Source organism: Pseudonaja textilis, chromosome 1 (genome assembly GCF_049901715.1).
Source record: "Pseudonaja textilis isolate UNSWEBS1 chromosome 1, rPseTex1.2, whole genome shotgun sequence".
NCBI classification, from domain to species: domain Eukaryota; kingdom Metazoa; phylum Chordata; class Lepidosauria; order Squamata; family Elapidae; genus Pseudonaja; species Pseudonaja textilis.
The window spans coordinates 72,644,319-72,660,745 of NC_141990.1; the positions used below are offsets into that span (position 1 = coordinate 72,644,319).

The following is a 16,427-nucleotide window of genomic DNA, read 5'->3' on the forward strand; positions in this document are numbered from 1 at the left end:
TACATATATTGTTATTCCAATTAGGAATGCACCATACATTGCCATGTCTATTCTCAAGCCTCGGTCAGTAGATGATAGAGACATAGCAAAGACAGACTCATTCCAGGTCTCTCTGCTTGTTTTCTCTACTGAAAATATAGAAACATAGATGCTTCAAAACCTGGTTATTGTCCTCCTGGACCATATCACAAAATGTTTAGGGAGAAGGGAAGGCGTTCTTGTGGATTGTACTCTGACTAGTGGAGAGAAGGCAGCGCTCATCTTCATTTCGAGGCCATGAGCTAGCGATGTCTAAAGACATCTCTGCAGTCATGTGGCCAGCATGACATCACAGAGCACTGTTTCCTCCCCACTGAAGTGGTACATATTTAGTGGTTCTGTGGGCATGGCTTGGTGAGCGTGGCAGGGGAAGGATACTGTAAAATCTCCAGTCAGAGGTGGTATTTGCCAGTTCTTCAAACTACTCAAAATTTCCACTACCAGTTCTCCAGAACTGGTCAGAACCTGCTGAATACCACCTCTGAACTTGACATGATAATAGTTATGCTAACCATTGCTAATGCTTAGCATTTTGCTAATATTTCTGGTTTCCTGAATTCCGGCTGAGAGTCACTCCTTCAACACTTTATCATGTGGAAATAGCAGAAGGTATTTGTTTTTATGGTGCTGTTACTGGATGATGAGCTAACATTTTCTAACTATGTTGAGATTCGGGAATCTGAGGCTTTACAAGAATTCAGATTACTGTCTGACAAATTGCGAGAAACTCCTGGGGATGCTAGAAATAGAATGCTACTTTTTCTATGTCAGAAAAAGCCAAAAAAAAAAAAAAAACCACCTTGTGGGTTCTATTTTCTAGTTCTATTTTCCTAGTTCTATTTTCTTTCCTTTGCATTACAAGAGAAACTCAATGTTCATAGTACCCTAGCAAATCTACTTTACACTTCTCCATGACCAAACCCCAAAAACTTTAACCTTAGACTGTCTACTATTGACCTCACCCCCTTCCTAAGAGGCCTGTAGGGGGCGTGCATAAGCGCACCAATAGTGCCTACCGTCCCTGTCCTATTGTTTTTTATTTTTCTTATAAGTATCTATCTCATGTATTCAAAACTATATTTATTCTTATGCCTGTATCTTGTAAGCAATTGACAAATCAAATAAATACTAAAAAAAAAAAAGTCAACATGTAATATATTTTGTTTATTTGAAATATATCTATTCTAGGCTTTTCCACATATATGTCCAAGTTTGTTCATATCAATTCTTGAGAAATAATGTGAAACACAGTCATCAAATAAAACTCAGAGTACCAAAGTCCATTAATAATTAGGCAGCTGAAAAAGATTTTAGAAGATCTAGCATGATTTAGGAATGGACTCTGAACCACCGAATGCCATAGAATGGTACTCAACTGCATTGTCTTCCCTGTATCCTTTAAATCAGCCTATTGCTCTAATTTGTAAGAAAAGTCAAACTGCCAGCACAGTTAATTTTTTTTTATATTTACCTTGGCCTGGCCTGCAAGATCTTGACTGGACATGTGGGAAAATCAAGTCTGGCTTCTGAAACAGGCGCTCTGAAAGAGAAAGAGAATGAGACAATGAGAATAAAGTTAATGTAGGGAAAGTCACTAACTCCCAAACCTATAAGGCAGGGCTGGGCAACGATGGACCCTTTACAATCTGTGGACTTCAACTCCCAGAATTCCTGAGCCAGCAGGGGCCATGGTTTGTTGTCCATCCCTGCTCTAAGGGCTTTAAAAATCAAACCTAGTTCTTTGAACTGGGCTCAGAAACCAATGTAAAGGACAATCAAAACAGAACTATTAATAGCAATTAGCCTTAGTCACGCAATGAGTGTTACATGGAGTTATTTATTAAATTTGTTAATATTCCAACCACTTCTGTGCCATATTCAATTCAACAAAAAATTAAATTCCAGCTCATCATCTACGTTCCAAGCTAGCACAGAACAACATATTCTTTAGAGAATTTCAAAATCAGTTTTAGACTCAAGAATTTAAAAAACTCACAGGAAATGTGATAGTCGTCATAAATTAATATAGAATTGTTAAAACGCATAAAATACCCAGTTGAAGTTTGCCTAGTACTGAAAGCTTCCTTAGAGGGAAGTCAAATTTATTGAGGGAGACACTTCAAAGTGAAGCAGCATAATCCCAGACAACCATTAATCTTGTCGTCACTGTCTAAACTTCAGAAGTCCTTACTGACAAAAGATTTGGGTTGACATTTTGAGCTCTGATTACATCATTGGAAATATGATACCACCTACAGTTGCTAAGCTCACTTTGAAATCCATATATGACAATAATAATCCCCTCCTGATTTCTAAAACCTCGTTGATTCTGGAATGTACCATTTCAGGTTGCAATGTTCTGGGTGTCCCCGTGTCTCTGTGCTGTGAAATTCCTAGGAAATCATTTCTCAGCTTAGGGACCAATTGTGTCTTCATAGCACCTTCCAAACATGGTACAAGCCTGACCTTGTTGCTGTCATTTGGGCACAGCAATGATTGTATAACTGAAGTGGCTCTGCTATATGGTGGAGCATGACAGTGAGTTGTAGCATGATGGGACAAGGAATGAACACAAAATGTTCAACAGATGACCTATCTTGAACCATTAAAACCATCTCCTTTTCTCAGGACGGTAGAGAACGTGGTCCCATCACCAGTACAGAAAGAAACTCTGCCCTAGTTGTCAATTGCTAGTGGGAAGGAGACAGCATCATTCTTCTCAAACATCCCAAAGCCTTGGTCCTGTTCTGCTTGACATCAATTCAAAGATGAACAAGCATCTCCCTTGCATATTACAACAAAAACAATATTGCAGGGAATTCTATAGCCCTAAACCTCCCCATTATATATATATATATATTAGTTTTATGTTAAGGGATTATATGTTTTAAATTAAAAAAAGATCAGGTAGTGTCTTGATCCATCATCCACTATTCAAGGTTTGCTATACTTTGGCCTCCTTCTGCGGGGTGACCGTCTAATCTTCAGATTGGAGAAGATTGGCCTTCTTCTGTGGGATGTCCTTCTGATCTTCAGATTGGAGAAGATTGTTTTACTCAGTGGTGGGTTGCAAAGTAGGTTGCCAGTGGTTTGGTGGGTGTGACTTAGCGGGCGCGCTTTGCACATGCGCACTCACTTTGCCTGCGTGCACGTGCCGGATGCACACTTTGCACATGCACAGAGGCTTTCCTACTCACCTCCTACAACCCTGTACTCTCCCTGTAGCTTCAGCAGCTGAAGCGCAGCAATCTGCTTATGCCGCGCAATGCAGCTGCGTTTCAAGAGCAGGGAATAAAGATCAGTATGGGAGCCCAACAGCAGCTCTTCAGAGAGAACCGGTTTGGTCTCCGCTGATCTTTGGTATGCCAGAATCAGGCTGAACTGGTAGAATAGCACCACAGGTTGTTCTTCATAGAAATTCATCTCTACCCTGAGATCAGGAGCCAAACAAGGTTAGGAATACCATGTCTGGATCTCTAAGGTTATCATGCTGGCATATATGGAAAACTAATTTTTCCCCTTATACTTTTTGCTGGGCAGCTGGATGCCTCCTGAATGCTCTTGTTGCTTTATAGGTTGACGCAGCCGTCTTGCATTTGCATAAATGAACTTTCCAGCCCTTGACTCTCGTGCCGTCTTCCAAAATCTGTTGCTCCATGCTCTCTGTAGCTTACTCCCCGAAGGCAGCATCACCAGAAGGAAAATATGCAGCCCCTCTCCTCCAATTCTTTCTTTGTGCCTCCCATTTCTATATTCTGGTGCTGGAGTTGGAGAGGCAGAGAAGCCAGCAGCGGCTGCTGCTATCTGGCCTCGAGCCTTGAACCGACCCACTAATGAAGGCCAGGTTTATTTCCAAGCCTACAGCAGTTGCCAAGAAGACATCCTTACTACAAGACGGGAAAAGAAATCCACGTCAGGCACGACTTCCCCTGCCTTTTAAGTTCAGCGAGTAATCGTAGGGAAGTATGTGAATCACGTTTCTTTGCACCCATTTTTCTGCATCATCTGCTGTCTTTTTTCAAAAAAAGTAGTTCTTCAAGACTGGTCATAATTTGCCATGAAGCTGAGGTTTAGGCTTAATGCGCATTAGCCTGGCTGCGGGGGTCATTCAAATGTTTGCCAGTCTTAGTCACTGTTAGAAAGGGTTAGGAAGCAGCCCCCAGGGTTCTCTCTCTCTCTCTCTTTCCCTCTCCCTCTCTCTCTTTCACACGGAATATTTGACTTTTTCCCAGTAGAGGATTGGGAGCACTTTTTAATGAAAATCTTTCCAAAAGGAATAGCAAAACTAAAAAGGCACTTGTGCACTTTAAGAATAGATTTCTTACTGCATAAACTTTGGAAGATGAAGACCAACATCTGGCAGGAAAGCATTTAGAGAGAAGGAAACTGCTCAGCAGAGGTCAGAGATAACAGACGAGCAATTCTATGAGCCTATAGCGGGTTGCTGTCGGGCTTTAGAAAACTTAGTGATCCAGGTTTAAGAAATTCCTGCTCAGTGGCTTTGGCAGCTCACCTATCCCCAGCACTACTTTCCCTCATGGAGTTATTCTCCAAGACTAAATGAGAATAATTCCACACATAATATGTGCGACTCCAATGTTTTGCCATATGAGGGGATTCAGTTTGGCCTAGTGGTTAAGGGAGCAGGCTGTAGAGTAGAAGACTGTGTGAGTTCAAGTCTGACCTAGTTGGGTGACTTTGAACAAGCCTAACACACCTCACAGAGCTGATGCTGTGGAAGAAGCAGTACTAGTACTAATAGGAAGTTGTTTTGGATATATTCTCTGCCTTGTTTTTTAGAGTAATAAAAGTTAGATACAAACAAACAAAAGCATGTAAAGGTTTATAGGTAGGTAGGTAGGTAGGTAGGTAGGTAGGTAGATAGATAGATAGATAGATAGATAGATAGATAGAGACAGATAGATAGATAGACAGACAGACAGACACACACACACACCTTTCTTCCCCTAATTTTTCCTTGGATGATTGAGCAGGTGATTTTGTTTCTATTTTCCCTAGCAAACTTCCAGCTGCCAGTCCCTAAGCTGCTTCTTAACAGAAGCAGCAACTGCCCCAATTCAAACCCAAGCGATGCACCTGGAAGGAACTGGAAAGGAAGAAATTGTGGGCTTTTGAACTTTTTTTTTTACTTGAATGTTCCTTCTCTGAAATGAATATTGGTCAGAGATATCCGTTTCTTTCATACTTCCATGATTGTGTTGTTGCGTTTCCTTGGTGTGAAAAGAATTATGAATGCCTTGTAGGACCAATATGTGAGAGAGAAAAAAACCAACAGCCCAGGTTAGGATTGGCTTTACTCAGTTTAACACTTTTTAGTCTAACTAACCTAACCTACAAGATTGCTGGGAAGATTAATGGGCAAACAGAGCAAGGTTATTCAGTAATAACCTAGCACTAGTATATAAATATAAACCATGATGTGTTACTGGGCTTATTTCAAGGTATTGATACCATTGGTGTCCTAAAAGAGTTCCACAGGGGGCACGATGGCTCAGTGGTTAAAGACACTGAGCTTTTGTCAGCTGGAAGATTGACAACCCCGGTTTGAGACCTGAGTGCAGCATGACAGGGTGAGTTCCCATTACTTGCCCCAGCTCCTGCCCACCCAGCAGTTCAAAAGCATGCAAATGTAAGTAGATAAATAGATACCACTTTGGTGAGAAGGTAACAGCGTTCTGTGAGCTTCAGGGTATAGTTGTGCTGGCTACGTAACCACAGAAATTCTTCGGACAGCACTGGGTCCCTCAGCTAAGAAATGGAGTTGAATGTCACTCTCCTAGAGTCAGACATGAGTGGCAGGGAAAGCATTTATCTTTACCTTTAAAAGAATTTCAGCCAAAATGTTTACATGAATTACCTCCAGTACACATGAACTATACTTATAGGGAGATTCATGAGGCCTTCTCACTTTGAACATGGAACATTTCTCACATGAACATGCCTGTTTGGTAGGGCTTTCGCAATGGTGTGTAGGTTTATGTTGGATTATAGTTGCCAGTGGTTGTTGGTGCACTTTCTTCTTTTAGCTTTCTAAGAATGGTTTAATTCTTACCCACAACTGATATTTGTCTGTCTGTCTATCTTGTGGAGCACTTTAGATCTTTTTTTTTTCCTAGTAGAAAGCAGAAAACAGCAACGACAATAATGCCTCCTCTATTGTACTCCCTTTCATTTGTAGAAGGGTTTGTGGAAATGCTGCATAAACCAAGAGATTTAGAGACTATTCCTCATTTTCCTGGGAAGTTCTTTCACTAGGGACCATGGTTGCTCAGCCAGTGATAGCATCGGGCTCAAAGCTAAGTAGAGATAAACCCGATGAATACTTGGATAGCAGACATCAAGAAAGCCAAGGGCTGTAGATAAAATGGGAAATTCAACATCTTGAAAGCAGCCATGGGTACAGCACTTCCCTATTGTTGCCAAGAGTCAAAATAGTGCCATCAATGTGGTCACCAGGGTGAGTCACAACCTCTGACAGACTTAGCACCAGCCTTGTTGTGATAAATTAAGCAAGGTCAGTTCTATTTAGTTCATACTTGGATGGGAGACCACTCAGAAATCCAAGGTCTGTAGATTAAACTGAGAAGTGGAATGAAGTCCTGGAACCTCTGTGAAACAGTGACAAGAAAACTAATGGGCAGCCCGAATTTGGCTGGAGAAGTTATTTTTTTAATGCAGGATTCAGTACACACTACCACTGCTCGGCAAAGTTTTGGGGTCCAAGGCCCAGTAAACTGCCCCTTTCTTTCCTTTCAGAATAGAACAGAACAGAACAACAGAGTGACCTTGGAGATCTTCCAGTCCAACCTCCTGCTCAGGCAGGAAACCCTATAGCTATAAACGGTTGCCCAATCGCTTCTTAAAAACTTCCAGTGTTGGAGCATTTACAACTTCTGGAGGCAAGTTGTTCCTCCGAGTAATTGTTCTAACTGGAATTTTCTCCTTAGTTCTAGGTTGCTTCTCCCTTTGATTAGTTTCCACCCATTGCTTCTTGCCCTGCCTTCAGCTGCTTTGTAAAATACCTTGACCCACTCTTCTTTGTGGCAGCCTCTCAAATATTGGAACACTGCCATCACCCCTGGTCCTAATGAAAATTAAACTAGACAAACCGGATCCCAGCAAACCTTTCTTTGTATGTTTTAGCTTCCAGTCCCCTAATCATCTTTGTTGCTCTTCGCTGCACTCTTTCTAGAGTCTCAACATCTATCTATCTATCTATCTATCTATCTATCTATCTATCTATCTATCTATCTATCTATCTATCTATTCTCAAGTTTTTGTGGGTACTTACATGTATTGCATTCAGCTTTGTTCGGGTATTTTCCCACGTCATTGTAGTTGGGCTTCTAAAGTTGTAGCAACGTTTCGGCAGAATCTCATCTGCCATCATCAGGCTTCTGTATTGTGTCCATCTGTATCTATCTATCTATCTATCTATCTATCTATCTATCTATCTATCTATCTATCTATCTATCTATCTATCTATCTATCTATCTATCTATCTATCTATCTATCTATCTATCTATCTATCTATCTATCTATCTACATTGTAGAGACCAGAGTTGAATGCCCTATTATTCCAATCCTTTCCATCCATTATCCGGGTAGCTTCGGTCTGATCCAGGGCAACAGCAGACCAGCTCCCTAGCTTCCCCAGAATTAATAGGGACTTTTAATGCAAGAGAGGGGAGCAACAGCTGGGAACGGGTCTCTCCTTTTCCCGCCTGGCTCCACCCCTCCCCCGAAGGAAAGGCTGCCAATGCGCGGGGAGGGGGCCGGGAGAAGGAGTGCTTGCGGTTGAGCGTGTGGCTGGACTAGAGGAGGGTGGGGGGGAGGATCGCCTTCCAGGTAGACGGCTACAAATTGTCTGCTTGGAATTGTTTAGGTCGCGGCCGCGTTTCCTCTGTTGGCTGATTGACAGCCCGCGCCTGGCTATATAAAGCGGGCGAGCGAAAAGGCTGGGGAGTCACTTCAAAGGCATCCATCCCAGCGGCTGCTTGTTCCAGTGCACTCGGCCGAAGGATAGTGCTTGGAGGGAGCCGGGCTTCGCGCTTCCGTGCAACGGCCGGACACGTTGGTCTCTTTGGTCTTGGATTGGGCAGCAATTAAACCCCCGCAGGTTCGTGGGAACGTTCCTGGGCAGGTAGGACTTTGGAAGCCAACTGCTTCTCGGAGAGGCGCACAGGAGGGAGCAGGGGAAAAAAAAAAAACCAACTTCAGAAAGTTTCCTGGTCGGGAAACACCGACACGTGGCTTTGGCTAAGAGTCTCTTCCTTCCTCTGTCTGCCTCAACGAAACTCCGGGAGGTGGTAACGCGCGTGTTGGAGGAGGACAAAAAGTTCTTGGGTTCCGACAGGCATCTCTCGTGCATCTAATTCACCGAGCAACTGTTTCGGTTCCTGTCTATTCCGATGCAATTCTTCGGGACCTGTCCCAGGGATATTGGGCCAGAATTAAAGTTTCTGTCTGTGTCCAGATCCCTTCCCCCCCTCCCCCCCCACCCCAGTACGCCGACTTTCTAATGTTATTAGCGCAGACACTTAGCTTGGTAGTAAGAATGCATGCCTTCCCTAACACCTCTTGTAAAAACGAGCGAGCTTTTCAACTGAGATTTTTTTAAAAAATCTATCCTTTTTTTTTGAAATCTATCTTTAGAAGTCATTAAAACACACACACACACACACACACACAAATAAATCCAGCGCTGGGGCGTTTTTCTTGCCACACGTCCTTTTAGATGGGAGGAAATGGGGGGCTATATGCAGGAGGAGGTAGTTGTGGGGAAGTCTCCTACCCCAAACTGACGCATTAAGTCTTTGGTCAGAACTGTCCAGTATCTGGTGCTGCGTGTGCAGAAGTACGCAAGGCAAGTAGACAAGGCTATACGTGTCTCTCTCTCTCTCGAGTCCGGAGAGTGTTTATGAAGGGAAGAAAGCTGCGTTCTCCACCCAACACAAGCCACCAGAGCATCTTCGGGTCACAGCCTCTGAAACAAAAATATAAAAATAATCCCCCGCGGTAGTTCGGTATAAGAATTTCCATTTATTTGATGGTCCTTTCTATCTTGGGAGAGGGACTTGATAGTTTTCCGATGGACTTTTCAGGAATTGCTGCTGAAACATTAGCAAAGTTGATAGCGTTCAGATGGACTTTCAGCACAACCCTTATCCTTACTGCTGGTTTCCTAAAGACAAATCCATGGTCCATAAGCCTTCCTCTCAAAGTATAATCCGGGTACAGTGTAAAATGCAACCTTTGCAGGAACTTGTATCTATATTGCCTATTTGAATAGATGTAGAAACAATATTAAATCTCCCAATTGGCTGAAATAGTGCTTAACTTCATCTTGTACGGAGATTATACTTGTAGTGTATGTGTGTATGTATGTTAATATGCCATTTTCTCTGTTTGTCAATGGCTAGGCTACGTTGTGTAGCTTTTCATGTTTGTCCTATCAACATTTTTGACTTGGGAATTTATTTTTAACTGGCTCTGAATTTTCCTGCTTTGATGTGGAATAAACACCCAGTTATGAGCTCTATAGTACCATCTTAAACAGAAGTAGTAAACTTATGTTCTACTTTAAAAAACAAAACAAAACCCTGCAGATCATATTAAAATTTCAATGCTGGAGTTAACAGTTTAGTTGTGAAACATTCTGTTAGCAATTAATTATTCAATGAGACTTCCATGAACTCCATATAGAACTGCCGTTGAAAACATATATTTATGGTTAGATCACAAAATCTAAATATTTTTATGAGTGAAGAATGCTGGGAACATAGAACAGATCAAAATGAAGTGTTTTATGCCGATACAATAGATACTGAGAGAAATAAGCTGTCTGCTATTTCTCCGGTGGTCAGTGTGTGTGTGTGTGTGTGTGTGTATATATATATACTGTATGTATGCATAAGTGTTTGGTATAGGCGAGAGAAAGGAGAATTTGTTGCTGAAGCATTAGCACATGATTATATATATATATATATACAGTATAATATTATCTCCCTGCTGGAAATATCATTATCTTCTAAGAATGTAACTCTGCAGCTAACCAATAATGGCTTTAAGAGATTCAGTAGCTAATAGACAATCCAGCACCCAGACGTCTCACAGAAAACTTTTGAAGGAATTCTGTCCATATCGTATATCTGCCTCCTTGAATATATTAGGGAGGGTTTTTCCCTGACTACTTTCCTTGCATTTCAAATGAGCCTTTTAACTAATGTCATAATCAAGCCCAGATCAAGTGATTAATTATGCATGCATGGCCAAAGTAAACATATCCCATGTAGCAGCAGAGTATTATATATTCCCTATATACAACCATTGAGAAATGTTATATTCTGTCACACAGGGGAATTTTCTTAGCTGGTTTTTTGGGGGGTGGGGGTGGGGAATGAGTTAAGTGGTTAAAATTAAAGTGGGTTAAAGAAGCCTCAAAAATGGATGCATCTTGGTTTGTTCCTAGGCATGATGTTCCAGAGGAGTTGGTTACTGGGGCTAATGGTCTATCTAGCTTTGTGGCTTTCATCACAGGCTCAAGGTAGGTCTTTAAATTTCCCTATTGTGTATTGAAGTTCTGCATTGTTTGAACAATTTAAAGCGGACAGAAACTTTAGTAACAATAGCCATGTCTGATGAAACGGAGGCTGTGGTTGTGTGCCCAGGACTTTGGCTTGCCCTTAAGAGTTCTTACTCAAGTATGCCTTTCCACTGCATGGCTAAAATATGAAGTTGGAATAGGCCTGTCTCAAAAGCTGCGGAGGCAGAGGAGGAGGAGGAGGGGTGGGTGGGTCAAAGAGATGGAGACATGTAGATAAGGAAGCTTTCTCCACTCTTCCCTAACCCCACAGCACAGGCATGATGTAATTCAAAGGAAAATCTGCCCCGTCCCCATGACATTGCCTTCATCTGATCACCAGCTGATAAAAAGTAATTATAACTGTAAACAATAGCACATTTTTGTGTATATATAACAATCATAGTAAACGATATCTGCTTATTCCAAGTCCTTGGGAAAGATTTGAGAGATGGGCAAAAATGCCAAATTCAGTCTGAACAACTGGCTGACTGGGTGACCAAACCATAATTTTTATTTATTAGATTTCTATTGCTGCCTATTCGCCAGTCCTTGATTTATGACCACAGCTGAGCCCAAACTTTCTATGGCTAAGTTGTTATGTGAGTTTTGCCCCATTTATGATGTCTCTCATCCCAGTTATTAAGTGAATTGCAACAGCTGTTCAGTTAGTAACATAGTTGTTAAGTGAATCTAGCTTCTCCATTGACTTGCTTATTGTACCCTATGGCTATTATTAAGTGTTGTACCTGATGATTCTTGATGAATGTATGCATTTTTTCTTTTATGTACACTGAGAGCATTTGCACCAAGACAAATTCCTTGTGTGTCCAATCACACTTGGCCAATAAAGAATTCTATTCTATTCTATTTGCTTGTCAGAAGGTCTCAAAAGGGGATTACATGACTCCAGGATACAGCAACTGTCAAAAATACATGCCAGTTGCCAAGCACCTGAATTTTGATCACATGACCAGGGGGATGCAAAGGTCCCAAAAATGATCATGTCACTTTTTTCAAGGCCATTGCAACTTCAAACGGCCACTAAACAAATGGTTATAAGTCAAGGACTACCTGTAATTCACTAGACTTGTATGGCACGTGCTGCCTTAGCTAAACTGGTGTCAGAGTTGGGTTTTCCCTCTTCTTCTTACACTTCCCAAGACCAGCCTCAAAGTCTGTAAAATCTGCTAAGTTTCTTTTCCTAACTTTGGAGCAGGGGTTTTCAAACTGGACATCTTTAAGACTTGTGAACTTCAACTCCCAGAATTCCTCCTCCAGTCATGTTAGCTCAGGAATTCTGGGAGTTGAAGTCCACAAGTCTTAAACTTGCCAAATTTGAAGACCCCTTGCTTTGGAGGGAAATGTGGCTGCTGCAGTGGCTTGAGAAGAGTCCATAGAGGCAGATTAGAGACTGATTGCTGTCATGCTGATGCATTTTTCTGCCAGCTGAAAAACTGATAGAGGGCACTTCAATCTGGTACTGGGCAAAGGCCCAATGTTTAAAACAGGGAACAAACCTAGATCAAACAGGGAACAAACCTAGGTCAAACCTAGGTCAAACAGGGAACAAACCTAGCTCAATGCGAGGCTTTAGACATCACATTAATTCATGATTAAAAGATCGCACCTCTTCTTCTTTCCCTTGAATTATTTGGCTAGTACATGTATTTATAATTTGATTCTCTCTGAGAATGAAGGCTCGGCCAATTGTTTAAAAAAAACAGCTCTAAATCTACTGGGGTTACTAGGCATTGCTTATGGGCTGCTCTTCTTTGAGAAGCTCCCAGGGGTTGTCCTTCGCTTCAACAGATGCTGCAGTGTTGCATCTTTCCTGGCAAGCCAGTAGATTTGGCTTGCATTTTTATTCAGTTTCAATAAGCACATCTTTTTCATATAGTTTAGCAAGAGACAGAAGCAGCTAGACAAAACCACTTCATGCCAAACGGCAGCAATTATTCATAGTAAGTGGGTAAACATTCAAAGCAAGGATGTCAGGCATGTCTTGATGTTACCATGCAGATGGTAAAAATGATATCATGATGATATCATGACATGGGTGGGATATTTAAGCCCCTCCATTCACATGGGAACATCACGAAGTACGAGTTGTCCGTGGAAATATCCTGGGAGGTAAAGTCCACCTGAAACAATGCAAAGTTACTTTTTCACATGCTGGGAGGACTCACACAGTATCTTATACCATATGTTGACTATCTACATCTGGACTATTCAGTAAACCAACTATAGTTTAGTGTGTGTTTAATGTGTTTTAAGTCTGGAGCTTGAGATGCAGTATATATGAGTATGAGCCTGAGTTTAAATGATACCCACTGAGTAATTCCCTAATTATTTATCCAATGCTGGCCATTGATAAGAGAAGTAGGATAGTATCAGAAAGCTTTAATGAACATATTCGGTTTAGGTAGCTGAAGTTTAAAACAAATAAAACCTTCAGTCTAAATTTTCCAGTCTATAATGTTGAGATATATATGTTCTACCTTATAGTTTTTTTGTGTGTGAGAATAAATGAGAAAATGGCTGCAAATTGCACTCCAGGTCATCCTTGACTTACAACCATTCCTTGAATGACCATTCAAAGTTATAACAGCAGTGAAAAAGGTGACTCATGACTGTTTTTCATATATATAACCACTGCAGCATCCCCACAGTTGAGTGATCAACATTTGGATGCTTGACAATTGGTTCATGTTTATGACGGTTGCAATGTTTAGGGGTCATGTGATCACCTTTCACGACCTTCTGACAAGCAAAGTCAACGGGGAAGCCAGATTTGCTTAACAACCGTGTTACTAATTTAACAACTGCAGTGATTCACTTAACAACAGTGGCAAAAATGGGGCAAAACTCACTTAACCACTCTCTTGCTCAGCAATGGAAATGTAGGGTTTAATTGTGGTAGTAAGTTGAGGACAACCTGTATAACTTTTAAGAGTAATGATAACTAGTTATGCTAAAACTGTATCAGAGTGAAAGATATATTGGACAGATGATTGGTCATTCCTCTGTTGTAACCATGTCACTGTTTGGCGGTGGCTTTGCAGATGGTGAGAGAGAGGATGGGACCTCTTTTGACTTACTGAAAATCAGCAACATAAACAGAAAGACAATCGGAGCAAAACTATTTCGGGGCAACATTTCTAATGTCCCAGCATATCGCTTCATCCGGTTTGATCGCATCCCTCCTGTTAATTCAGAGAAATTAAGACAGATTATTAAACTGATGCAGCAAAATGAGGGCTTCATACTTTCAGTCACCATGAGGCAGGATAGGAATTCCAAGGGGACCATTCTTGCATTGGAAGGTCCTGGCGTCTTTCAGCGACAGTTTGAGATTGTTTCCAATGGTCAAGAAAATACGCTTGAACTTTCCTATTGGATTGATGGAGCCTGGAAACGGCATTCGTTGGAAGACGTGGAGTTGGCGGATGTGCAGTGGAAGAATATCACGGTGCAAGTTACAGGAGAAAGTTACAGCATCTATGTTGGTTGTGACCTCGTTGACAGTTTGACCCTGGAAGAACCTTTCTATGAATACCTGAAAGCAGAGAAAAGTAACATGTATGTGGTCAGGGGAGCTACACGAGAGAGCCACTTTCGGGTAGGTATCCTACAAGACAGATGATCTATGAAGTAAAGGACTGGAAGTTGAGTGTTATTTATGTCAACTACCACTCATGGAGTCTTTCTCCCAGGGAAGATGGCATAAAATGTTGACTTGGAATCTGAAAAGTATGGTAAGTACGCTGGAAGTTGTATTATTTAGATCGGGGTGTCAAACTCATGTCATCATGGCATCATCAGGTGATGTATTGGGACTTTTCCCCCCTTCGCTAAACCGGGCAAGGGCGTGGCCGGCACGTAACGCATCTAGCCCATGGGCCGGGAGTTTGACAGCTCTGATTTAGATCAGTTCATGGCATAGTGGTCACTGAAAACTGCAATCATCTCCTCCCCTTCCTTCCTCTCCTCCTCCTCTTTCTCCTCCTCCCAGGGGCAAAGCACTTAATCTATATGCAAACTAGAAGTCACAGTGACTGTCTCAAGATTACTAGTGGGCTTTGGGGAGGAAAGACTAGAGGGGAAGGTTCATCTCCATTGTTCACTGCTTCAATTCAACCTTCTCCATACTAGTGTCCTGGACTAAACTTCCAGAATTCACAGCTTGCATAACCAGAGAAAACAATCCAACTGTGTTACACTTTCTGAAGTAGCATGTAAAATAGAAAATGACATATCCAGTATTTCTAAATGCTTATCAGATGAGCGAAGAAATAAGGTAAGAGTGGCCAGTTTGACCAAGAATTTCCTGGATTGTATGATATCTTCTTCCAATCCTTCATGTCTGATCTTTTGAAGCAGAATCAGCTGTCAGTTCACCATTTCCAGATAGTCCTCATCAAGCCACAATTGGGATTGGCAATTCTGTTGCTAAGTTGAAAAAAAAAAAAATCACACGACTATGCCAGATTTATGATGTCATTTACATTTCCGTACTTAAATAAATCACTGGGGTCATTAAACAAAGACATTACACTACTATAACTTGCAATTTTAGTTCTGTGCTCTCTATTAATTCTACTTGTTGGAACTGGTTGTGAAGCTTGCAAATATTAGTCATGTGGCTGTGGGATGCTGCAATGAACTATGTGAGGATTTCTCGCAAAGCTATTTTTTCAACCATCGCAGGTTCAAAGGGTTGCTAAACAAGTCAGTTGATAAGCAAGAACTACATGTTCAGAAAGCTCTAGGATTGCTTTTCTTTCTCTGTACTGGTATTGGAGAAGTAATGGCTGTCCAAATATAATTAGACTTCCATTCTATCCTCTTATGCTGATTCATGTTAAGGGGACTTAATATATTACCATCTCAAGGGTCTTAAATTCTTTAATTAAATCTAAATTAGTTTCTCCAGCACTGAGAACTTAATAATGAGCTCCATTTCCTGCATACTTATAGTTTTAACTGCACAATATTTTGAAATACTTCTCATGCAATTAACTAAAATGTCAACCAGATGAATTTCTGAAAATCCATTAGCTTGTGTAAAATGTCTTTAGTGAACATAAAATAGCTATTTAAAAACTATTGAGGATTGCTGATCACATGTTGCATGACACCAGGAAGCAGGGAAAGGCAACTTTAGAAATTTGGAGCTAAGTAGGAGCTATTGAAACAATAGCTTGCAAGGATTCCTTTGTTTCTTTGAATTATGGTATCATCTTAGAGAAGCACTTAAGACAGAGTTGTCTTATAGGGCAATGGGTGGCATATACATTTAATAAAATAAGGGCCGCTCAACTAGGGATTCTCTTTTGCAAAACATGAGTCCAGTATACCCATCTGTAATTTATCTATATCTGACTTATTATCTTTGCTTATCAAGAACTTGGGGCAATATAAACAAAGGAATTAAGTCATACATACAAGGATTTAACAGCACATATCCACAGTCAAGATGCTATTGTAAAAAATCCCAACACCCATAAATAAGATAAAATTGGTTTTGTTGCCTGTGCCAGAAGAAGCAGTTAAAGGACTTAGTAGGCTTTTCTGTGGAGGCAAAAGCTGCTCCAGATTTCAATCCAATGAAAAATTGAAATCTTATTCTGTCTTTCAATCCATAGTATTTCTTTGGCCCAGCATTTATTTGTAAATAATTGATCGTACTAGTTTGATTTTAAATAAGAAACAATCAGTTGGACTTTAAAAGTTGGGGGAGAGGAATAGAAATATTTATTTAATAAATTTATAGGCCATCCTT

At 41.0% G+C, this 16,427-nt stretch overlaps 1 protein-coding gene across 2 annotated transcripts in view; it reads left to right on the forward strand.

Annotated features, from left to right (window-relative positions):
* Window positions 1-8,020: 8,020 nt before the first annotated feature.
* Window positions 8,021-16,427, forward strand: part of THBS2 (thrombospondin 2) — a 54,337-nt gene continuing 45,930 nt past the window's right edge. Inside the window, exons 1-3 of one of the 2 annotated variants that reach the window (XM_026705134.2) lie at window positions 8,021-8,203; window positions 10,532-10,606; window positions 13,708-14,264. In XM_026705134.2, the coding sequence (XP_026560919.1) occupies window positions 10,534-10,606; window positions 13,708-14,264 (630 nt within the window). In that variant the 5' untranslated portion in view covers window positions 8,021-8,203; window positions 10,532-10,533. The remainder of the gene's footprint in view (window positions 8,204-10,531; window positions 10,607-13,707; window positions 14,265-16,427) is intronic. The other variant, XM_026705135.2, reaches the window with a different exon arrangement.